We start from the raw sequence: 26,173 nt of genomic DNA, 5'->3' as shown, positions 1-26,173 counted from the left end.
GAAAATCCTTTAGTATTTGTTGGAGAGCTGGTTTTTTGGTGCTGAATTCTCTCAGCTTTTCCTTGTCTGTAAAGCTTTTGATTTCTCCTTCATATTTGAATGAGATCCTTGCTGAGTACAGTAATCTGGTTGTAGGTTTTTCTCTTTCATCACTTTAAGTATGTCTTGCCATTCCCTTCTGGCCTGAAAAGTTTCTATTGAAAGATCTGCTGTTATCCTTAGGGAATCCCCTTGTGTGTTATTTGTTGTTTTTCCCTTGCTGCTTTTAATATTTGTTCTTTGTGTTTGATCTTTGTTAATTTGATTTATATGTGTCTCTGGGTGTTTCGCCTTGGGTTTATCCTGTTTGGGACTCTCTGGGTTTCTTGGACTTGGGTGACTATTTCCTTCCCCACGTTAGGGAAGTTTTCAACTATTACTCTCCTCAAGTATTTTCTCATGGTTTTTCTTTTTGTCTTCTTCTGGGACTCCTATGATTCGAATGTTGGCCACTAACATTGTCCCAGAGGTCTCTGAGGTTGTCCTCATTTCTTTTAATTCTTTTTTCCTCTCTGATTCATTTATTTCTACCATTCTATATTCTACCTCACTTATCCTATCTTCTGCCTTCGTTATTCTACTGTTGGTTCCCTCCAGAGTGTTTTTGATCTCATTTATTGTATTGCTCATTATATATTGACTGTTTTTTATTTCTTCCAGGTCCTTGTTGAACATTTCTTTCATCTTCTCAATCCTTGTCTCCAGGCTATTTATCTGTGACTCCAATTTGTTTTCAAGATTTTAGATCATTTTCACTATCATTATCCTGAGTTCTTTTTCATGTAGATTCCCAATCTCTTCCTCTTTTATTTGGTTTGGTGGGCATTTATCCTGTTCCTTTACCTGCTGAGTATTCTCTGCCTTTTCATCTTGTTTATATTGCTGTGTTTGGGGTGGCCTTTCCATATTCTGGAAGTTTGTGGTTCCTCTTTACTGTGGAGGTTCCTCACTGTGGGTAAGGTTGAATGGGTGGTTTGTCAAGGTTTCCTGGTTAGGGAAGCTTGTGTAAGTGTTCTGGTGGGTGGAGCTGGATTTCTTCTTTCTGGAGTGCAGTGAAGTGTCCAGTAGTGAGTTTTGAGATGTCAATGGGTTTGGTGTGACTTTGGGCAGCCTGTATATTGAAGCTCAGGGCTATGTTCCTGTGTTGCTGGAGAATTTGCATGGTATGTCTTGCTCTGGAACTTGTTGGCCCTTGGGTGGTGCTTTGTTTCAGTGTAGGTATGGAGGCTTTTGAATGAGCTCCTGTCAATTAATGTTTCCTGTAGTCAAGAGTTCTCTGGTGTTCTCAGGATTTGGACTTGAGCCCCCTGCCTCTGGATTTCAGTCTTATTCTTACAGTAGCCTCAAGACTTCTCCATCTATATAGCACTGATAATAAAACATCTAGGTTAATGATGAAAAGTTTCTCCACAATGAGGGACACCTGGAGAGGTTCACAGGCTTACATGGAGAAAAGAAGAGGTTGGAGGGAGATAGATGTGACCGGAGGAGAAGATGGGGAATCAAAAGGGGAGAGAGCAAGCTAGCCAGTAATCAGATCCCTATGGGCTCTCCACAGTCTGGACCCCTCAGAGATTTTCTTGGAGTTACACAGGAAACAGAAGACAGAGGAAGGAGACAGAGATCACCAGGGGGAGAAAAGGGGGAATCAAATGGAGAGAGACAGATCCAGCCAGTAGTCAGTTCGCTAAGTGTTCTCCACAGCCTGGAACGCAGAAAGAGATTCACAGAGTTGGGTAGAGAGGAGAAGGGGGAGGGAGGAGACAGAGGTGACCTGGCAGAGAAAAAAGAGAGTCAAAAGGGGAAAAGAACATTCAAGCCAGTAATCACACTCCCAAGTAAAAATGGGTACTGAAGATTGGGTTCTTAATGGTACAAAATTGATAACAAATACCAAAAAGCAAAAAATAAAAATCTAGAGTAGAGGTTAGACTCTCAAAATTAAAATATTAAAAAAAGAAAACAAAGTCACAACAATTATAAAATATATATATGAAGTTTGCTTTAAAAATAGGATCTTTATTTTTCAAGGTAATAGTTGATTATAAAAATGAAAATTAAAGGAGTAATAGAGGACTTAAAAATTAAAAAAAAATTAAAAATGATAATAGTAAAAATATATCTAGGAATTTCTCTGGAGCTGTTGCAGACAGTGTGGGGTCAGTTCAGTTTCAGATAGTTCCTTGATCTGGCTTATACTTCTCAATATCTATAGGCCCCTACCAATGTAGTCGGTGCTAACTACAGGGTTTTAATCTGTTGCACCTGTCACTTCCAATGCGGTTCCCTCTGTTTTTTTTAGCTTCTTCTGTTTGCTGATCTCTTCAGTGTTTAATTTCCGCCCTAACAAAAGGGGGTGAAGGTGGTCACTTATTTAGTCTCACTAGAGTACATCATGAGAAACAGTGGGCTGGAAGAAGCACAAGCTGGAATCAAGATTGCCAGGAGAAATATAAATATCCTCAGATATGCAGATGACGCCACCCTTATGGCAGAAAGTGAAGAGGAACTAAAAAGCCTCTTGATGAAAGTGAAAGAGGAGAGTGAAAAAGTTGGATTAAAGCTCAACATTCAGAAAGCTAAGATCATGGCATCTGGTCCCATCACTTCATGGCAAATAGAGAAACAGTGGAAACAGTGTCAGACTTTATTTGGTTGGGGGGGGGGGGCTCCAAAATCACTGCAGATGGTGACTGCAGCCATGAAATTAAAAGACACTTACTCTTTGGAAGGAAAGTTATGACCAACCTAGATAGCATATGAAAAAGCAGAGACATTACTTTGCCAACAAAGGTCTGTCTAGTTAAGGCTATGGTTTTTCCAGTGGTCATGTATGGATGTGAGAGTTGGACTGTGAAGAAAGCTGAGTGCCAAAGAATTGATGTTTCTGAACTGTGGTGTTGGAGACGACTCTTGAGAGTCCCTTGGACTGCAAGGAGATCCAACCAGTCCATCCTAAAGGAGATCAGTCCTGGGTATTCATTGGAAGGACTGATGCTAAAGCTGAAACTCCAATACTTTGGCCACCTCATGTGAAGAGGTGACTCACTGGAAAAGACTGATGCTGGGAGGGATTGGGGGGCAGGAGGAGAAGGGGACAACAGAGGATGAGATGGCTGAATGGCATCACTGACTCAATGGACATGAGTCTGAGTAAACTCCGGGAGTTGGTGATGGACAGGGAGGCCTGGCATGCTGTGATTCATGGGGTCGCCAAGAGTCAGACACGACTGAGCGACTGAACTGAACTGAATAGAACTGAACTGTTCTCTCTTGTGGTGGGGAGGGAGGAACAATGCAAACAAATATCCCTGGCATGTGTGAGGAGTGCTTGCAGTGTTTCAGCCGCACTGGGTTTGCCCCTGCTCACGGCATGTGTGCTTTCATGGTCTACACTTCTCAGGCTCTAGGTTGCTCTCCCGGAAAGTGTCTGAGGCAGGCCCTGGGTTCTGTGCACTTTGCAGGTCTAAGCAGCTCATGTTCAGGTTCTTGAGTACTCCCCAAAGGCGCAGACTAGGTTGGGCCTGCGTTTTGTTCCCTTCCCCAGTCCGAGCAGCTGAGGTGACCAGGTGCTTGGTGAGCAGTCACTCCGAGGTGGGTGGTGGATCTGATTGCCTCCCCTGTCCCAGCTGCTCAGTTTTCTGGGTGTACAATGGGCACGCCTTCTCAGGTGTGCCGTGTGTCTCTTCTGGGGAGCTGATCTCTGGCTGCGACTGTGCCGGCAATGTCAACCGTCCACAATCCCAAGAACTCTTGGTTAGCAACGGAACCTGTTAGCAGTTTAGTAGAAGATGCCTCTTTGGGTCTGCGATTGTCCTTTTCTGGCTCTGGCTGCCCCCCACCTGCTTGTCTCTGGTGGAGGATGAGCAGGTCTGCAGCCTGCTAGCTCTCCTCTGGTATTCACTCAGTCCTTTGGTCTGTGAGCAGCCCTAGCAGTGCCTCAGATTAGGGCTTTTCACAGAATAGTTCTCTCTCTCTCTCTGGCTATCCCACAGTTTGGGTTGCTATCTCAGGTTGCTACTGCTGCTGCTAAGTCACTTCAGTCGTGTCCTACTCTGTGCGACCCCATAGACGGCAGCCCACCAGGCTCCCCTATCCCTGGGATTCTCTAGGCAAGAACACTGGAGTGGGTTGCCATTTCCTTCTCCAATGCATGAAAGTGAAAAGTGAAAGTCAAGTTGCTCAGTCGTGTCCGACTCTTAGCGACCCCCTGGACTGCAGCCTACCAGGCTCCTCTATCCATGGGATTTTCCAGGCAAGAGTACTGGAGTGAGGTGCCATTGCCTTCTCCTATCTCAGGTTAGTTCCCTCAAATTGCCCTCAGGGCATTCCAGCTGGTCCTTACCCTAAGCAATGCAGCCAGCACCTCCCTGTTCATCCCCTACTTGCTGGTGGCGGCTGCGAGCACTGGGAGTTGCTGTTATGTAATCTGTGGGGTTTAATTATTTATTTATTTATTTTTCCTCCTGGTTATGTTGCCCTCTGAGATTCTAGGATTCCCCACAGACCCGCCAGGGAGAGTGTTTCCTGGTGTTTCCTGGGTGTACAGGAAAACATCTCTTTTAAGACTCCCTTCCCGGGATACATCTCCCTACCTCTTTTGTCTCTCTTTTTATTTTTTATATTTTGCCCTACCTCCTTTCTAAGACAACGGGCTGCATTTCTTGGTGCCCGATGTCCTCTGCCAGCATTCAGAAGTTGTTTTGTGGAATTTGCTCAGTGTTCAAATGTTCTTTCAATGAATTTGTGGGGGAGAAAATGGTCTCCCTGTCTTATTCCTCCACCATCTTAAGACTGCCCCCTGATTAAGGTTCTCGAAACTAAGGTACTTACACTAATATTTCAACAATTCCGAGAAACTTTCATCCATTAGTATTTTATTGTTCCTCATTTTCTCTATTCTCTAACTTTCAGTTCAGTTCAGTTCAGTCGCTCAATCGTGTCTGACACTTTGCGACCCCATGGGCTGCAGCACGCCAGGCTTCCCTATCCATCACCAACTCCCGGAGTTTACCCAAACTCATGTCCATAACTTTAGAACTTTGTTAGAAATAAAACTGAAAAAGTTTTCTTCGCATGTATTTTCCAGTTCACTAATCTCTGTTCAATAATATCTAATCTTTTATATAACATATCCGTGGACTTTTTATTTTTGTTTCACAGAACATTTACTTCAAATAGATCTTTTTAAAATCTGTTTTTTTCTCATTCCTACCCCATAATGTTTTGATCTTTTCTCATATTCTCAATCTCTCCCTTGATACTTTTATCATTTTAATATATTCAGTAGTTCCTTTATAATATATATTTTATTTTGTTACGTGAGGTTCTTGTGAAGTAAAAGTTGATCAGTTGTGTCCAACTCTTTGCAGCCCCATGGACTATACTACAGACCATGGAATTCTCCAGGCCAGAATCTGGAGTGGGTAAGCCATTCCCTTATCCAGGGAATCTTCCCAACCCAGGGATCGAACCCAGGTCACCTGCATTGTAGGCAGATTCTTTACCAGCTGAGCCACCATGGAAGCCCAAGAATACTGGAGTGGGTAGCCTATCCCTTCTCCAGTGGATCTTTCTGACCCAGGAATTGAACCAGGTCTCCTGCATTGCAGGCAGTTTCTTTACCCACTGAGCTATCAGGGAAGCCCTCATATGTGAGGTTCTTGAGGGGTGAGCTATATATCGTATTGGCTGACTCTTGCTTATGACCATTTCCTTAGGTGTTTTGTTATTGTGAATTGCATACTTTTTTTCAGCAAGCATTTATTTATGGCTATGTCCCTCTAGAGTGTTTGCTTTTGTAAGTCAGTCTAGGGGTATCCCCATCCTGAGACCTATTTTTATGTTAATTTCTCAGTTTGTAAGACCCAAACCATGTGTACATTTAAATATTTAGCTCAGATTAAATTTGAAGTTGCTAAATCTCAGTAGAAATGCTTCCCCTTACCCCTTCTCCATTTCATAATTCATGCTTGGATAAGTTTCCTTTCTTCATTTTCATGCTGTGGATTGGTTTTGTCTAGTTCATTTTATTTAATTCACCCTTATGCTGAGGGGCTTCTCTTGTGCCTTAGCTGGTAAAGAATCCACCTGCAATGCAAGAGACCTGGGTTCAATCCCTGGGTTGGGAAGACCCCCTGGGGAAGGGAAAGGCTACCCACTCCAGTATTCTGGCCTAGAGAATTCCAAGGACTATACTGTCCATGGGGTTGTAAAGAGTCAGACATGACTGAGCGACTTTCACTTCACTTCACTATGCTGAGGTCAGAGCCCTTCAGGGTGTTGGTTTTGTGTGGGAATCCAATTCCAGTTTTAAAACTGGCATAGTCCTGGCTTACACCTGTCATTCTGATATAATTATTGATAAAGCCTCCTCTCACTCTCAAAAATGTTCCAGTTTAGATAATAGATTATATAATATCTTAGTCCTTAAGCAGGGGTGTTCTTAGTGTTCTGCTGCTGTTAAGTTGCTTCAGTCGTGTCTGACTCTGTGTGACCCCATAGACGGCAGCCCACCAGGCTCTTCTGTCCCTGGGATTCTCCAGGCAAGAATACTGGAGTGGTTTGCCATTTTCTTCTCCAATGCATACATGCATGCTAAGTCGCTTCAGTCATGTCCGATTCTGTGTGACCCCATAGGTGGCAGCCCACCAGTCTCCCCTGTATACAGGATTCTCTAGGCAAGAATACTGGAGTGGGTTGCTATTTCCTTCTCCTCCTAGCATTCTAGAGAAGGAGAAAAGCCAGACTGGCTAATTTATGGAGGTACAAGTGGTTGGAGAAAATAAGGGCCAGTTTATGAAGTACTTTCTAGGTAAGGGAAAGGTATTGGTATTTATTCCAAATATAATTGGAAGCCACTGAGGGGGCTTCCCTAGTGGCTCAGTGGTAAAGAATCCTCATATAATGCAGGAGATGCAGGTTCAATCCCTGGGTTGAGAAGATCCCCTGGAGAAGGAAATGGCAACCCATTTCAGTATTCTTGCCTGGAAAATAACATGGACAAAAGAACCTGGAAGGCTACAGTCCAAGAAGTCGCAAAAGAGTTGAATACGACTTAGTAACTCAAAAACAACATATTTTAAGCAGCTTCTGACTGCCTTGTTTTACCTGACTACCTAGATGTGTCCCCTATCCCTTGTGTAGTTTAGTGGCCAGTCAAAGATTTGGGCAGAGTTTGTACTCACAATTTCAGACTTCCCTTTGAATGGTTTTGGTTTTTTCTCAAGGCTTCCCCCTGAATTTTCAGTTCTTTGGTCAAATTTGAGCTCTTTCTTCTGAGGTATATTAAGCCAGTAATTTTTCTGATTTCTGCCAAATGCACAAACATCACCCACCACACATTTGTCATCTTTCATTTACTGGAGGATTCCCCTATTGTTTCTGTCTGCCTTTTTTCCAGAGCCCCAGAGTTTTCATTTGTATGTAGTGGTCAGCTAGGATTTAGGGCAAAACATATACTGGGGTTTGAATTCCCATCCCCTCAGTGACTCTCTTGCTTCCAGGATTCCTACCCCCTAAGATTCCAGATGGTTATCTACTTTGAGCCATTAAGGCTGTGATATTGGACATAGAAATTCTAGGTTTGGGAGACCACCTTTAGAAAAGAAAGCCACAAACACAATTTTAACCTGTTGCTGTTGCTATCTTTCAAGAGTAAACTTTCTTCAAGTTTTTGTCTGCTTTTAGTCATTTCTCATTGGTTTCAAATTGTCTATCTATCTATATGTTTTGGTTCAAATTTTATGATTAATAACTACAGAAGATATGTCCAAATGATTTAGTCTGCTGTTACCAGTACCAGTAATGTTTATTGTTATTTGAATTTGTATTTAGATGAATGGCAATTTTGAAAAAATGTTTATTAACAATTTATATCTGTTTCATGAATTTTTCTGTTCATGTCATTTACCCATTTTTCTATTTGTGTGTTTGTTTTTCCTTATCTGTAAGAGTGCTTTACTTATTGAAGATAAGATGTTAACTCATTAGATACACTGTTAGTTTGAGAATCAAATGAAATGGTTTTTAAAATTTAAGGTTTCAGTTTTATGGCAGTTGTTATATTGGCTTTTGATGTTCATATGGGATCATTTAGTAGAAGAGACAAGGTTAGGAGTTTGCTCTTATTAGAGATGCCACTGCGTAGAGAAGGGAGCTCTTGCCTTTTCATAAGGCAAAGTCTTGTCTTCAGATTGTATGATGTGCAGGGCAGCATTGGCAGTGATCTTCCTAAGTGAAATCTTCTCGGACATATTATTTATGTACTTATTGATTACCATGACATTATTTCTCAATCATAGTCATTTGTTCTACTTGCCAGTAACTACTGTCAATAGATTGCTGCTTCTCTGCATCAGAGGAAATACTGCAAAGTAATTAATATTTGCTAAGGGCACTGTGGATCCTCACCAGAACTCTGCTGAAATGTTGTTTTCTCTTTTTGTCCTTAGGAGTACACCATTGATGTATTTTTTCGGCAAACATGGCATGATGAAAGACTGAAATTTGATGGACCCATGAAGATCCTTCCACTGAATAATCTCCTGGCTAGTAAGATCTGGACCCCTGACACCTTCTTCCACAATGGCAAGAAATCAGTGGCCCATAACATGACCACACCTAACAAGCTGCTCAGACTGGTGGACAATGGAACCCTCCTCTACACGATGAGGTCAGAGAGTGCCCGGCTCATCTAAAGTATCATGGGGGTAGGACCAGGGTTGAAAGCAAACTTACAAATTAGAAATGCACATAGAGGCATACATTTCCTAACATAGCTACAGGTATGTGCACTTACAGACCTGATATTATATATACACATATAAATACAGAGTTGGCTAACAAGCACATGAAAAACTGCTCATCATCACTCACTAATTATCAGAGAAATGCAAATCAAAACCACAATGAGGTATCATCTCATACTGATCAGAATGGCTATCATTAAAAAGCCTGTAAATTAATAAGTTCTGGAAAGGGTGTGGAGGAAAGAGAACCCTCCTACACTGTTAGTGGGTATGTATATAGGACAGCTACTATGGAGAGCTGTATGGAGGTTCCTTAAAAAAACTGAACATAGAGCTACCATATGACCCAGCAATCCCACTCCTAGGCACATACCTGGACAAAACTATAATTTGAAAAGATACATGCACCCCTATGTTTATAGCAGCACCATTTACAATAGCCAAAACATGGAAACAACACATGTCCATTAATAGATGATTGCTTTAAGAAGATGTGATACACACACACACACAATGGAGTATTACTCAGCCATAAAAATATAATGAAATACTGCCATTTGCAACAGCATGGATGGACCTAGAAAATATACTAAGTGAAGTAAGTCAGACAGAGAAAGATAAATATTATATACTATCACTTATATGTGGAATCTAAAAAATAATACAAATGAATCTCTATACAAAACAGAAATAGACTCACAGACATAGAAAACAAACTTATGTTTACCAAAAAGGTTGAAATGGAGGTGAAAGGGATAAATAAGGAGTTTGTGTTTGAGATTAACAGATACACACTACTATATATAAAGTAGATTAAAAAAAAAACAAGGACTTATTGTTACAGCATGAGAGACTATACTCAATACTTATATTAATGGAAAGTAATCTGAAATTATATATATATATATATATATATATATATATATATATAACTGATCACTGTGTTGTACACTTGAAACTAACACAATATTGCAAATCAACTCTATTTCAATGAAAAATAGAGAATTGTCCATATGAACATTTTCAGACACACAGAGATATACTTTCACAGTGTATAAATGTTTATGTGTACTCAGAGACATGTAATACACAGGTGTATACATAGTCAAAGTGAAAGTGAACTGAAAATGGAAGTTTCTCAGTATGTCCGACTCTTTGTGACCCCATGCACTATAGCCCACCAGGCTCCTCAGTCCATGGAATTCTCCAGGCAGGATACTAGAGTGGATTGTCATTCCCTTCTTCAGGGGGTATTTCTGACCCAAGGATTGGATCAGGGTCTCCTGCACTGCAGGCAGATTCTTTACCATCTGAGCCACCAGGGAATTCCTATACAAAGTCAAGGGTACTTAAATATACAGACTCACAACCACATACACAGGCATAAACACGGTGACACAATAGCATCTAGGTTTAACTGCAGCAATAGTCTATCTGTATGGTGCAGAATTATGAGAATCAAGTGAGATGTTAGCTATGTTCTGAAACATACGATGTTATATATATAAATGAAAAATTATAGCAACATACATGTCATGCCACGTTGCATGGGAATGCTGAGAAATAAATGAATTTCCAAACAACTTGAGAATATACATTTTTATAATATATACATTTCCATATATATGTGGAAATATATATATTTCATACTTTTCTACTTCTAAAGTATAAAAACTATAACAATTTTTATGTTTTTCATGACTCATTATTATCATTACAGTTTTTAGGGAAGCAAATTTTGCTTTTAAATAGAAGAACTTTAAATGCATTTCCAGTTTCGTAAAATCCTTTGCCCCAACACTGAAAAACTTTCTTGGTTCTTGCTTTTTTATTTTTCTAGTTTCTCTGCTGTCATTTGTCACTTCCTAAAGCTCTCTCCTACATTAACAAGTATCAATTTTAAGTAACTTAGTGAACATTTATTGAATGGGAAAAATATGATCTTTCAGTGCAGGCTTTGTGCTATTTCAAGTTTGTGCATTTGTCATTATACACAATTAATCTCAAATAATACAAGCCTGATAAACATGTGATGAATACATGAAGTGTGCTTGCCTATATGGTATATGCTATTCTTTCTTTACTTTAAATTTACTATTTATTTTTTCTGAGAGACAAGAAGATGGACAAGGAAAAATAGATCGTAAGTGAATTGTTAAGAGAAAAGTTGAATTAAAGAAGAGCTGAGAGAGGAGAGGAGAGAATCATGGAGAACAGGGAAGTGGATAGAAGTGGGAAGAATAATGTGGAGATGAGGTCAATAAAATTAACATATATATTTATTTTATTGATATACTCCCAGATCTTTTCTACACACACACATAAATCATTCAAGAACAAATGGGTAAAGAAAAGAGAGACTATGAGAGGAGAGAAATAGAATAGAAAATTTGGTTAAAAAAAAGGGGGAGAAGATAACATTAAAAAGCTAGATATTAGAATATCCTAAAAGAAAAAGGAGAATTTGGAGAAAAGTATGAAGTAAATGAGAAGAAAGAAAAGAAGACATAGAGAAGTAGAGCAAGAGACAGTGGAGGGAGAAACATTTTTGATGGAAGATTAGTAGTATTCATTAATTAATTTATTTATTCACCAAACATATTTTGACTTCCTAATACATACATGACCCTGGACTAGGTTCTGGGTATGAAATCATTGATGATATGATCTTAAGAGAGTTAGTAGGGAGATGCCTAGTAGATAATCACAAAAAATTAAATGATAAAGTTATGAGTAACTATGAAAGAAAAGGGTCATCTAACTCATTTTTTGGATCAAGTTGAACAAAGGGTTGCTGGATGAGATTAACACCCAAGTTCCTGATTATTAGTATTGGCATTCAGTTTTGTTATATTGGAAATGTAGTCAAGAAAATTGTAGGTGGAAAGTGGAGGGAAGAGAGGAGGGACACCCAGGCAGAGAAAACCAACTGAGCAGTTGCAGGAAATTGAGTGGTATATTATAAGCAAGAAAATGAGGTGGTCAGGTTTTTTAATGTTCTATATGGTACTCTAGTTACTGAGCAAAGGATGCATTTTAAGGGAACAAGACTGGAAATAGGGAAGCTGGTTAGGAGACAGCTTAAACAGTTTAGATGAGGAGTGGTGAAACTCCAATTCAGAGCAATGGATTAAGATGGAGAAGGGGAGGTACACTGAGGAAATAGTAGCAACTACCAATGTCAGAATGAGAGCAAAGAGGAGGAGCCAAGGTAGGAGGTACCCAAGGAAAATGGTGAATGGTGGTGTTAAAAACTGGGGTACATCACATGAGATTTATGAAAAGCTTAGGTAGAATAAATCTGTGAGGTTAATTTTGGGCAATAAGCTTAAGAAGATTGTAGATTATCCAAAGGCAGAAGTCTAATAGCAGTTGAATATTCAAGTTGTAAGGCCAGGAGAGAGACACAAGCAAGAGAGGTAAATTTTGGTATTGTCAATATGATGGTACAACCATGTACGTGGGTGTGATCACTTCAGGAAAGTATATACAGTGAGAGGAAAATCATGCCAAGCATTCAATCATGTAGCATTACTATCATTAAAGCAGAAGGGAAGAAAGAAGAACCTATGAAGGAGAACAAGAAGAAAAAGAAAAGAAGGTGCTACTAGAACTACTAGTGTGTAGTATCTTGAAAGCTAAGTGGGGTAGTCAATACTGCTACTTCCACTATTTCCAGTTCACTTCCCTCTGGGTATGTGTTAGTATTTCACTTTCATAGAGCCTTGGACAAATGACTGGGTTTGGCTAACCAAATGTGAGTGGAAATAACATGTGTGATTTCTGAGGAAGGATTGGAAACTTTATTTAAGGTGTACGTTTAAAAAGTTTCATCTCTGTTCAAAAGTTTTGTGGTTAGTGCAATCTATTATAACTGCTTCCATATCAGTAGTACACTTTGGAAACACTGTGATCACTCAGGAACTAGAATATTGTTCTTTTTAATTCATAAAATTAAGCATCACTGACATTGTACAGGAGACAGGGTTGAAGACCATCCCCATGGAAAAGAAATGCAAGAAAGCAAAATGGCTGTCTGGGGAGGCCTTACATATAGCTGTGAAAAGAAGAGAAGTGAAATGCAAAGGAGAAAACGAAAGATATAAGCATCTGAATGCAGCGTTCCAAAGAATAGCAAGGAGAGATGAGAAAGCCTTCCTCAGCAATCAATGCAATGAAATAGAAAGACAAACAACAGAATGGGAAAGACTAGAGATCTCTTCAAGAAAATTAGAGATACTAAGGGAACATATCATGCAAAGATGGGCACAATAAAGGACAGAAATGGTATGGACCTAAAAGAAGCAGAAGATATTAAGAAGAGGTGGCAAGAATACACAGAAGAACTGTACAAAAAAGAGCTTCATGACCAAGATAATCACGATGGTGTGATCACTCACCTAGAGCCAGACATCCTGGACTGTGAAGTCAAGTGGGCCTTAGAAAGCATCACTATGAACAAAGCTAGTGGAGGTGATGGAATTCCAGTTGAGCTATTTCAAATCCTGAAAGATGATGCTGTGAAAGTGCTGCACTCAATATGCCAGCACATTTGGAAAACTCAGCAGTGGCCACAGGACTAGAAAAGGTCAGTTTTCATTCCAATCCCAAGGAAAGGCAATGCCAAAGAATGCTCAAACTACCGCACAATTGCACTCATCTCATAAGTAATGCTCAAAATTCTCCAAGCCAGTCTCCAGCAATACATGAACCATGAACTTCCAGATGTTCAAGCTGGTTTTAGAAAAGGCAGAAATACCAGAGAACAAATTGCCAACATCCGCTGGATCATGGAAAAAGCAAGAGAGTTCCAGAAAAACATCTATTTCTGCTTTTTGACTATGCCAAAGCTTTTGACTGTGTGGATCACAATCAGTTCAGTTCAGTTCAGTCGCTCAGTCGTGTCCAACTCTTTGTGACCCCATGAACTGCATCATGCCAGGCCTCCCTGTCCATCACCAAGTCCCGTAGTTCACTCAGACTCACGTTCATCGAGTCACTGATGCCATCCAGCCATCTCATCCTCTCTCGTCCCCTTCTCCTCCTGCCCCCAATCCCCCCCAGCATCAGAGTCTTTTCCAATGAGTCAACTCTTCGCATGAGGTGGCCAAAGTACTGGAGGTTCAGCTTCAGCATCATTCCTTCCAAAGAAATCCCAGGGCTGATCTCCTTCAGAACGGACTGGTTGGATCTCCTTGCAGTCCAAGGGACTCTCAAGAGTCTTCTACAACACCACATTTCAAAAGCATCAACTCTTCAGCACCCAGCTTCCTTCACAGTCCAACTCTCACATCCATACATGACCACAGGAAAAACCATAGCCTTGACTAGATGGACCTTTGTTGGTGAAGTAATGTCTCTGCTTTTCAATATGCTATCTAGTTTGGTCATAACTTTCCTTCCAAGGAGTAAGTATCTTTTAATTTCATGGCTGCAGTCACCATTTGCAGTGATTTTGGAGCCCAAAAAAGTAAAGTCTGCCACTGTTTCCACTGTTTCCCCATCTATTTCCCATGAAGTGATGGGACCAGCTGCCATGATCTTAGTTTTCTGAATGTTGAGCTTTAAGCCAACTTTTTCACTCTCCTCTTTCACTCTCATCAAGAGGCTTTTTAATTCCTCTTCATTTTCTGCAGGCCCGACCCTGCTTAGCTTCCGAGATCAGACAAGATCAGGCGCGTTCAGGCTGCTATGGTCGTAAACGTGGATCACAATAAACTGTGGAAAATTCTGAAAGAGATGGGAATACCAGACCACCTGACCTGCCTCTTGAGAAACCTATATGCAGGTCAGGACGCAACAGTTAGTACTGGACATAGAACAGCAGACTGGTTCCAAATAGGAAAAGAAGTATGTCAAGGCTGTATATTGTCTCCCTGCTTATTTAACTCCTATGCAGGGTACATCATGAGAAACGCTGGGCTGGAAGAAGCACAAGCTGGAATCAAGATTGCCCGGAGAAATATCAATAACTTCAGATATGCAGATGGCACCACCCTTATGGCAGAAAGTGAAGAGGAGCTAAAAAGCCTCCTGAATATTCAGATTCTTTGATACTATAGGCTATTACATGATATTGAATATCATTCCCTGTGCTGTTCAGTAGGTCTTGTTGTTTATCTATCTGAAAAATTGAAAACTTTTAAGAGCCAGTACATCCCCTGGCCATAGTGAGTAGCATTATGCCAGGTGATCTTGGCTTTATTATTCTGTGTCCCTTATTAAAGATAACAGATGAGAGCATCCCTCCCCACAGCCTGAGATAGATAAAAATAGTATGAATGAGAAGTAAGACTTTGTTATTTTAGGACACTGATATTTTATGATTAGTACTACATATTGATCAAATCCATTTTGACTAATAAATCAAAGGAGTAAAGACTTTCAAAAGATGAAGTGATCAATAATAACACAATAATAGCATAATAAGTACAATAGTTGCCCTCAATATAGTATTTACAATGCGCCTGGGACTGTTATACTCATTCTACTTACTGCTATTCCAACATTACAAATAAGGAATCTGAGACACAGAGCTAGTAAGAACATTTTCCAGTATCACCTATGTAGTAAATGGTTGATCCTTCATACTTTGGCAGTTTGGTTGCAAGTTTATGCTCTTAACTAATATATCTCTACAATATTGTTGGCTATTGCAAAGATATCTAGTAATATAGAGAATTGAAAGTATTTATTAGGTTTGGTAACATGGAAGACTTGGTGTTCTTCACATACAGTGTTTTAGTGGAATGATTAGTGCAATGAGTTTTTAGGACTTGGCATAGAGGTAGTAAACATAGAAAATACTTTCTGGGAATGTGCTTGAAAATGAAAGGGATGCATATATAATTCATATATGCAGGAGTAAATGAAATAGTTATTTTTTGAATGTAGAGACTGGCACATATTTGTGAGATAGCTGAAAGTGGCTACTAGAAAGTCAAAGATTGAAGATACAGTAGAAATAGGGTTTTCTGACATCAGGTTTCCAGAGAAAATTGTCAGAAGATGGTATCCAAACTTTAGGGAATATTTTCCTTGTAAAGAAGGAGGGATACCTCTTCTCACACTTCATGAAAAGACATGAAATTAGACATAAATGTTGAAAAGGAGGTGGGGCGGACTGGACAGAGTAGAAATATGAGTGGTTATAATCTATGAAGGAGAATTTAAAGAGATAGAGATAAGTGGAGAAATAGATAGTAGAGAGATACACTTGTAATAAAGTGCATGAAAGAGTTTGAAGAGGAAATGGAGTGAAGTAGGTGTAAATAGAAGAGAGAATGTATGAAATGAGGTGGTTGGAGACATGTAAAAATAATGAGATATGGATGGATAAAAGGCAGCAAGAAAATGGAAGAGAAGCTAGAGGGAAGAGTGATAGGCAAAAGGGAAATGAACAGATACAGAGATTGAGACTAACAGAGGAGAAAGAAAATAGAAAGAATGAGGAAAACAGGATAGTGGAAAAGCTAAGTAATAAAAGGAAGTTAGAATAGAGAATACGTTTAAGTTTTGGAGGAAGAATAGAAAAGGGAAGAAAGGAGAAGGGAGGATGAGAATATTGAAATATAAAGAAGGGATGGTGCTGATTAAGAAGGGCAGAAGAAGAAGCAGACCAAGAGATTACTCACCTGAAAATAGAGTTGGATGAATAGAAAAAGATGGCCATTAGGTCTTTCTTTTTAATCTGAATTGGACAAAAAAGTGGAGTTTAATAAGACAGGAGTCTATTCAGAATGCCCTTATGCTTGTTTTGAAGGACAGAACAGAGGAGGTACAGATATTCAGAAGCATGATGAAGTTAGCGGTTCCCTTACACAGTAAATACTTTATGGTGCACCCAAGAACGTGGGTACAGAGGGAAACCTAGGTTCAAAACTTAAAATGAAAGCTTGACACTATTTTTCACCCCATAATTTTATTCATCTAGTGACTGTTGGAGCCTGGCTTGGAGAATTTTGAGCATTACTTTGCTAGCGTGTGAGATGAGTGCAATTGTGCAATATTTTGAGCATTCTTTTGCATTGCCTGTCTTTGGGATTGGAATGAAAACTCACCTTTTCCAGTCCTGTGGCCACTGCTGAATTTTCCAAATTTGCTAGCATATTAAGTGCACAGTTGCACTCATCTCACACGCTAACAAAGTATGCTCAAAATTATCCAAGCCAGGCTTCAAACAGTTCATGAACCGTGAACTTTCAGATGTTCAAGCTGGATTTAGAAAAGGCAGAGGAACCAGAGATCAAATTGCCAACATCCACTGGATCATCAAAAAAGCAATAGAGTTCCAGAAAAACATCTACTTCTGCTTTATTGACTATGCCAAAGGCTTTGACTGTGTGGATCACAACAAACTGTGGAAAATTCTGAAAGAGATGGGAATACCAGACCACCTGACCTGCCTCCTGAGAAATCTGTATGCAGGTCAAGAAGCAACAGTGAGAACTAGACCTGGAACAACAGACTGGTTTCAAATTGGGAAAGGAGTACATCAAGGCTGTATATTGTTACACTGCTTATTTAACTTATATGCAGAGTACATATTGAGAAATGCTGGACTGGACTGGATAAAGCACAAGCTGGAGTCAAGGTTCCCGGGAAAAATATCTATAACCTCAGATATGCAGAGGACACGACCCTCATGGCAGAAAGTGAAGAAGAACTAAAGAGCCTCTTGAAAGTGAAAGAGGAGAGTGAAAAAGTTGGCTTAAAACTCAACATTTAGAAAACTAAGATCATGGCATCTGATCCCATTACTTTATTTGCAAATAGATGGGGAAACAATGCAGACAGTGTGGGACTTTATTTTCTTGCGCTCCAAAATCACTGCAGATGTTGACTTCAGCCATGAAATTAAAAGGTACTCCTTGGAAGAAAAGTTACGACCAACCTAGACAGCATCAAAGGTCCATCTAGTCAAAGCTATGGATTTACCACTAGTCATATATGGATGTGAAAGTTGGACTATAAAGAAAGCTGAACACTGAAGAATTGATGCTTTTGAACTGTGGTGCTGGAGAAGACTCTTGAGAGTCTCTTGGACAGCAAGGAAATCCAACCAGTCCATCCTAAAGGAAATCAGTCCTGAATATTCATTGGAAGGACTGATGCTAAAGCTGAAACTCCAGTACTTTGGCCACCTCATGCAAAGAACTGATTCATTGGAAAAGACTCTGATGCTGGGAAAGATTGAAAGCCATAGAAGAAGGGGACAATAGAGGATGAGATGGTTGGATGGCATCACCAACTCAATGGACATGAGTTTGCATAAACTCTGGGAGTTGGTGATGGACAGGGAGGCCTGGTGCTCTGTAGTCCATGGGGTCGCAGAGTCATACACAACTGAGCAACTGAACTGTACTATGGGAAAAGAAAGAGCATGGTAAAGTTTACTAAGCATAGTGTGGATAGTAAACTGAGTGGAGGTCAGGGTCGGCTTCATTCAGAAGATAATAATAAATGATGACTTGAAAGAGACAGGAGAGCATAACAAGTGCAAAGGCTATGACACAAGAGAGACAAGCATGTTGGAAGAATAGCAAGGAAGCCAGGGTGACTGAAACAGAGACAGCAAGGGAAGGCACAGTAGGAGATAAGCCATAGAGGAACAGAAGATAAGATCATGTAAGAGCCTGTAAGCTATGGCAAGGAGTTCAGCTTTTACTCTGTATAGGATGAGGAAATACTTGATGGCTATATTGTAGAGAATATAGTATACAGAGAAACGGTAAAAGTAGAGATACAAGTTAGGAGGCTATGGAAGTAATAAAACTTTAACTTATTACTGTGGTGGAATAAAAACCAACTGTTGAGAAACAAAGATTAGGGTGACAACGGAGCCAGGGTGCTACAAAACAGTAAAATGAGAACAATACCTGAGGCTGCTGCTGCTGCTAAGTCACTTCAGTCGTGTCCGACTCTGTGCGACCCCATAGACGGCAGCCCACCAGGCTCCCCCGTCCCTGGGATTCTCCAGGCAAGAACACTGGAGTGGGGTGCCATTTCCTTCTCCAATGCATGAAAGTGAGAAGTGAAAGTGAAGTCACTCAGTCGTGTCTGACTCTTAGCGACCCCATGGACTGCAGCCCACCAGGTTCCTCTGTCCATGGGATTTCCTAGTCAAGAGTACTGGAGTGGGGTGCCATTGCCTTCTCTGAATACCTGAGGAGGGTGTGGGTATGTATATGCATGTGTGAAGGGCTTAAACACATCTCCTTCCATCTGTATTCCCATCTATATCTTTCATCCCCAAAGAAAATGATTTCCTATATTGCCTTTAACTTCCTGTTTGCTCTCTGCATAGGAATCAAAACAGAACAAAACTTGGCTGGGACTCAGTTCCTGTAATCTGATTGTCACATTTTGAGGGGTCTTGGACCTTTTTTGAAAAGCCAACTGAAGACTAGTTGTTGCTCACTTGCTAAGTTGTGTCAGATTCGTTGCAACCCCATGGGCTGCAGCACGCCAGGCTTCCCTGTCCTTCATTGTCTCCTGGAGTTTGCTAAAACTCATGTCCGTTGAGTCAGTGATGCCATCCAACCATCTCATCCTCTGTCACCCCCTTCTCCTCCTAACCTCAATCTTTCTCAGCATCAGGGTCTTTTCTAATGAGTCAGCTCTTCACATCAGGTGGCCTAAGTATTGGAGCTTCAGCTTTAGCATCAGTCCTTCCAATGAATATTCAGGGTTGATTTCCTTTAGGATTGACTGGTTTGATCTCTTTGCTGTCCAAGGGACTCTCAAGAGTCTTCCCCAGGACCAGTCTGAAAACATCAGTTCTTTGATGCTCAGCCTTCTTTATGGTCCACCTCTCACATCCATACATGACTATTGAAAAAGCCATAGCTTTGACTATACAGGCTTTTGTTAGTGAAGTACTGTCTCTGCTTTCTAATATGCTGTCTCATATATCTGTAAGTCTCATTCATCTTGTGTAACTGAAATTTAGTACCCTTTCACTAATACCTCCCAGTTCACTCCAGCTCATGGCAACCACCATTCTGTTCTCTAATTCTGTGAATTTGACTATTTTAGATTTCACACATGGGTGAAATTTTACAGTATTTGTCTTTGTCCACCTTATTTCACTTAGCATGATGTCCTACAAGTTCATCAGTGTTGTTGCAGATGGTAGGATTTCTTCTTTCTGAGGCTGGATAATATTCCATTGTATGTATGTACATTTTCTTAACCACTTATTTGTTAATGGACATTTAGTTTGCTTCTATCTCTTGGCTATTGTGAGTAATTTTGCAATAAAACATGGGAGTGCAGATATCTCTTTGATACCTTGATTTCAATTTGTTTGGACAGAGAACCAGAAGTGGGATTGCTGGATCACATGGTTGTTCTATTTTTAATTTTTGAGGTGCCTTTCTACTGTTTTCCATAGGGGCTGTACCAATTTACATTCCCACCAACAGTGTAGGAGGATTCTCTTTTTTCCACATCCTCACCAACACTTGTTATCTCTTATCTTTTTTGATGACAGCTGTTCTAACAGATGTGAAGTGATATCGCATTGTGGTTTTAATCTGCATTTCCCTGATGAGTAGAGATGTTGAGTATCTTTTCAAGTCCCTGTTAACCATTTTGTATGTCTTCTTTGGACTAATATCTATTCGGGCGAATTAACTGTGTTAAATACTTAAAATTTACTAAGTGGGTGGATCTTATGTCAAGTGTTTTGTCACAAAATAATAATTTAATTTAATAACATAATAATAGGGTTTCCCTCGTGGCTCAGCTGGTAAAGAATCTGCCTTCAGTGTGGGGGACCTGGGTTGGGAAGATCCCCTGGAGAAGGGAAAGGCTACCCACTCCAGTATTCTGCCCTGGAAAATTCCACGGACTGTATAGTTCATGGGGTCGCAAAGAGTCAGACATGACTGAGTGACTTTCACTTTCAACATAATAATAAAAGAGGCTAGAAGCAAAGTTTTGAAGAGGATGGATATTTTGTGGCACAGATTGTGGTGATGAGTATATTAGCCTAAGTTTAGTCTGGGTGCTTTCTGCTGCATAAAAAGCTTGAAGGGGTCTTAAAAGTTGTAACAAGGAGGAGAGAAGGTATTAGGATGCATTTAAGTACCAGTGAAAAGACCACAGCGTAATCTGGCTTTTGAAGTACCCTACTCCCACCAACATCTGCTTTATCATTACTTCTCTGTGCTTAGGTAGAATGGGTATAAAGTGGATGGGAATGAAAATAGGAAAGCTATTATAATTCAGTTCTGCTCCTAAACAGAAATCAGTACCTTTTGTATCTTGGCCTTGATAATCTATTTGTTGTGGTTATATTTGCCATGCCCTCAGGACAACAGGGTAGACATAATTTCCCCTTGGCATTACTCATAATAGGCAGTATCTTGGAAATACTAATATAAGTGGAGAAAAGGAACACAGTTTTCTTTATTAAGCCCTCATGAAGTCTTATGTATCCAACAGGAACAGGCTTCTCAATGAAAGATATTTCTCTTTATCAGGTTCTCTGCGTCGTAAAACTCCCTACTTATGCCTTAAGAATAAAGAGTAGATTGGTGGGATATTGCAGGCTGACTTGAGAATTGAGCTTTTGTCCAAGACACATGGGAAATTTTATAAATATCCAAGGGGTTAGTTAGAGCTGCAAGGATACTTGCCATCTAGTTTTAACCTCTTACTGTTTAGATAAGGAAATGGAAAATAAGAGATGGGTAAATATTTGCTAAAGGGCACACACTTGGTTTCTGCCTTCCAGCCTAGAGTTCTCGTTAATAAACACCTGAGAATGTTTGCTTTAGTCAGCCTGCTTTGAGCAGTATCCATTACTGCTACTGTGATCATTTATGAGGTGGTACACATTTATCAAGTTTAACAGTTAGCTAGGATAGGATTCTCGCCAGTTGGCCACCTAAAACTCTTAAAAGGATGGCAGGGATTGAATCCAGTATAACCAGGAGGTATACAGATTAGCTAGAAAAAGCTCATCAGAGTTAGCTGTCAAATAATTGAATTTTTGCTGTGCGATTCCCATTTCCACATAGCAGGTTACTTCCTAGGACAAAGAAAGTTGAGGCTCAAAATAAATGAAGGAAAAAGGTGAGAAATTTTGGAATTGATTATTTAGACAGAGTAATGCCAGGGAATGAGTATGTGGGTATGGCAAGTCTTATCCAATCCAGATTTCCATTGAGGAATCCATGAACAGTCTCTCCTACGTGTTGTCCCTATTGAGAGCACATGAGTTCTTCATACTTGACCTCTAAGATGTTTGATGTCCTCCATAAACTTTGTAATTTTTTTTCTCACCAGCTGCTGTGTGTATACATGAATGTGCAAATGTGTGTATGTGTGCTCCAAGAATCACCTTCAGCAGAACCATCTTTTGTGCTTATTATCAGGTTAAAGATATCCTTTCTACACATCCTTCCTCTCCAGTGCAGTCTCTAAACTTTTTAATTCACACGATAGCCTGCTGAGGAGCATTATTTCAGAAATAAACTGCTGGGCTTCCAAGGTGGTGCAGTGGTAAAGAATCTGCCTGCCAATGTGGGAGATGCAAGAGACGCGAATTTGATCTCTGGGTGGGGAGATCCCTGGAGAAGGAAATGGCAACCCACTCCAGTATTCCTGCCTGGAAAATTCCATGGACAGAGGAACCTGGCAGGCTACAGTCCATGGAGTTTCAAAGAGTCAGACACAACTGACTGACTGAGCATACACTCACACATGCAATTAAACTGCTATCAGGACTGAATGACTCAGAACCTGGTGTTTCCATGCTTCTTTGGTGGGGAGGTAGCTAAGGGAGCTCAGCTAGGGCAGATAAATGATATTTGTTTTCCTAAAGGTGGTAAAGTGGATTCATATCTGATCTAAAAATCTGAATACTGAATGCTGCTTTGAGAGGCTCTCTAGTTCAGTTAATCCATCCCTTGTGTTCATAAAATCTTAGATCTCAGTGAACCTAAACAAACAAATTATTGTTTGTTTTTAGCAGCACTACACTGCTGGTGAATGGAAACTGAGCTCCATGTTTAATACCATTCATTTTAGCTTAATTTCATGTTTTATTCTTCCTTTTAGGTTAACAATTCATGCCGAGTGTCCCATGCATTTGGAAGATTTTCCTATGGATGTGCATGCCTGCCCACTGAAGTTTGGAAGCTGTATGTATTTTCTTACTTTCTGTTTTCTGATCTTCGCCCCCTCCCCCCCCAAAAAATGACATAGTTCCTATTCTGTCCCTTAGTAATTTCAAAAGCTGAAACCTTTAATTTGGGCTAGTATATAAGTGGGGAAGGGGAGTGGGATGGAGTAGTACTAACTGATCAGGAGGAGATTTAACCTTTAATAGAGTTTTCATTTTAGGAAGCAAACATTATTTCACCATTTTAGACTAATTTCTTTGTCATTAGGTTGAAACATTAACATCTGTTTCCTAAATTATCCATAAGACAAGCCAAGACAGAGCTAATATAAAGCACAATAATAGCTTCCTAAAGACAAGATCCTTCTAACAGAAGGTGTTTATATTTTTAAAATGCCTGTTCTATGTGCATCTTCATATAGTTCTATCTAATTCTCTATAGTGAATGATAAACAGTAAGAGATGGGGAATTTTCTCCTTTTAAGAGAGTATTGCCCTTGCCAGAAGCTGTAAGTCTGGCAGGAAAATAATTAAATAAATAGCTCATTTTCAGATAATGAGAAAAATCAAAATTGAGGAGAATTTGAGTGAGTTTCTGACTAAGAATTTCAGAGTAAGTTTAATTTGGGAGTCATCAGAGCAACAGTGGCAGACTTTATTTTTTGGGCTCCAAAATCACTGCAGATGGTGACTGCAGCCATGAAATTAAAAGACACTTATTCCTTGGAAGGAAAGTTATGACCAACCTAGACAGCATATTAAAAAGCAGAGTTATTACTTTGCCAACAAAGGTCTGTCTAGCCAAGGCTATGGTTTTTCCAGTAGTCATGTATGGATGTGAGATTTGGACTATAAAGAAAGCTGAGCACAGAAGAATTGATGCTTTTGAACTATGGTGTTGGAGAAGACTCTTGAGACTCCCTTGGACTGCAAGGAGATCCAACCAGTCCATCCTAAAGGAGATCAGTCCTGAGTATTCATTGGAGGGACTGATGTTGAAGCTGAAACTCCAATACTTTGGCCACCTCATGCAAAGAGTTGAGTCATTTGAAAAGACCCTGATGCTGGCCAAGATTGAAGGCAGGAAGAGAAGGGGATGATGGGGGTGAGATGGTTGGATGGCATCATTGACTCAGTGAACATGAGTTTGGGTAGACTCCAGGAGTTGATGATGGACAGGGAGGCCGGGTGTGCTGCAATCCATGGGGTCGCAAAAAGTCGGACATGATTGAGTGACTGAACTGAACTGAACTTGGAGCAATATATCATGGTCTGTGTTTATCATCTCTAAATTACATTTATCTCTGTATTTTAACATAGAAAGTGCATTTGAAAAGACCCAAATAATTACGTGTGACACATTTTTTTCAATCATTGTCAAATATTTATAAATTATCTCCTGTGGGCCAGGCTCTATTATAGGAGCTTGGAATGCATCCATGAATAAAACAAAGACCCTGCCATTGTGGAGCTTATATAGAGGAAAGAGTGATGGCAAAAGAGAAAATAAACACTAAATTAAAAAGTAAAGTATAAAGTATGTTGTAAAATGAAAAGCACCATAAGAAGACATCAAAGTACTGCAGAATAAGGTGGGGTCAATCATGTCTAGGTGGAAGATAGACATTGCCATTGAAATTTAAAATAAAGTAATCAGTGTAGTCTTCTTTGAAAAAGTGACATTTGGGCAGAAAGTTTGAGGAGGCAAAAGGTTTAACAAGACAGATATTTGTGGAAATAATACTGTAGTTATAGGGAACAGCCAGGGACAAGACCCTGAATCAGAAATGTATCTGACTTGTTAAAGAACATCAAAGTGCCAGATGTGAGATCAAAGAGGGGGTCAGGTCATCTGCAGTGGTGATGGACAGTAAAGCACTTTGAATTTTATTCTGAGGGAAAATGGAGTTATTAGAATATTTAGATATATTATCTGATTTTTGTTTTTTCAAGAATCATTATGGATACTCTGTTAAAAATAAGTATGAGAAAGATAGAAGCAGGAAGTCCAGTTAATAGGTTATTGCAATATTTCAGCTGAGAGATTATCATGGCTCAGATCAGAGTGATAGTGGCATAAGTGATAAGATTCTGATTCTGGATACATTGTGAAGGACAATCCCAAAGGATCCTCCAATGAATTAGATATAGAATATCACAAGAAGAGAACTCAGGGATGACTTAGAGATTTCTGTCCTAATGGATTTACTATCAAGTTAGGTAAGTATTACTTCCATTCTGTGTAGGATAGAGTTGTTCGTGAGTGAACATGCTCCCCTCATGAACAATTAGGAAACCCAGAACTGTTGAGCAATAAGGATTGAAAAGACTAAAATTCTGGAGATAGGGTAGAACCTCCTTCATTCTTGGTGTGTGTGTTTGTTAGTTGCTCAGTTGTGTCTGACTCTTTGCCACCCCATAGACTGTAGCTCGCCAGGCTCCTCTGTCCATGGGATTCTCCAGGCAAGAATCCTGGAGTGTGTTACCATTCCCTTCTCCAGGGGATCTTCCCACCCCAGGGATTGAACCCAGATCACCTGCATTGCAGGCAGATTCTTTACCGTCTGAGCCACCAGGGAAGCCCCTTCATTCTTGGTGGTACTTTCCAATTCTGACCATGGATTGCAGCTTGGAATTCAAGTTTTGCCCTGACCATAAGGCTGCTGCTGGATGAAATATGTAAAAAAGTAATAGAAAATGAACTTATGGTTGCTGGGGTTGCCAGGGGGAAGGGATAGTTAGGGGGGTTGGGATAGACATGTACATACTACATTTAAAATAGATAATCAACAAGAACTTACTGTATATCACAGGGAACTCTGCTCAATGTTACTTAGCAGCCTGGATGGGAGGGGAGTTTGTAGGAGAATGGATACATGTATATGTATGGCTGAGCCCCTTTGCTGTTCACCTGAAACTATCACAACATTGTTAACTGGCTATGCATGCTAATTCACTTCAGTCGTGTCCAACTCTTTGTGACCCTGTGGACTATAGCCAGTGAGGTTCCTCTGTCCATGAGATTTCCCAGGCAAGAAGACTGGAGTGACAATCGGCTATACTCCAACACAATATAAAAAGTTTAAAATTTTGTTTAAAAATGATTCACCATTAGCAGTATACATGGCTATAAGCATACACTTATGATAAGCAAAATCAAGTGATCAGATGAACATATATTCCTGTGCTGATACTTGGAATTTCAACACTTTTGATTCAGTGTGCCAGCATTTCCTGTTCTTGCTTTGAC

The 26,173-nt window shown here is 40.0% G+C and overlaps 1 protein-coding gene across 1 annotated transcript in view; it reads left to right on the top strand.

Annotated features, from left to right (window-relative positions):
* Positions 1-26,173, top strand: part of GABRA3 (gamma-aminobutyric acid type A receptor subunit alpha3) — a 142,178-nt gene that overhangs the window by 59,733 nt on the left and 56,272 nt on the right. Inside the window, exons 4-5 of the mRNA XM_068962291.1 lie at positions 8,493-8,713; positions 22,860-22,942. Coding sequence (XP_068818392.1) covers positions 8,493-8,713; positions 22,860-22,942 — 304 coding nt within the window. The remainder of the gene's footprint in view (positions 1-8,492; positions 8,714-22,859; positions 22,943-26,173) is intronic.

This window comes from Capricornis sumatraensis, chromosome X, assembly GCF_032405125.1.
Source record: "Capricornis sumatraensis isolate serow.1 chromosome X, serow.2, whole genome shotgun sequence".
Lineage (NCBI taxonomy): Eukaryota > Metazoa > Chordata > Mammalia > Artiodactyla > Bovidae > Capricornis > Capricornis sumatraensis.
This window is presented reverse-complemented; position numbering and strand designations above follow the sequence as displayed.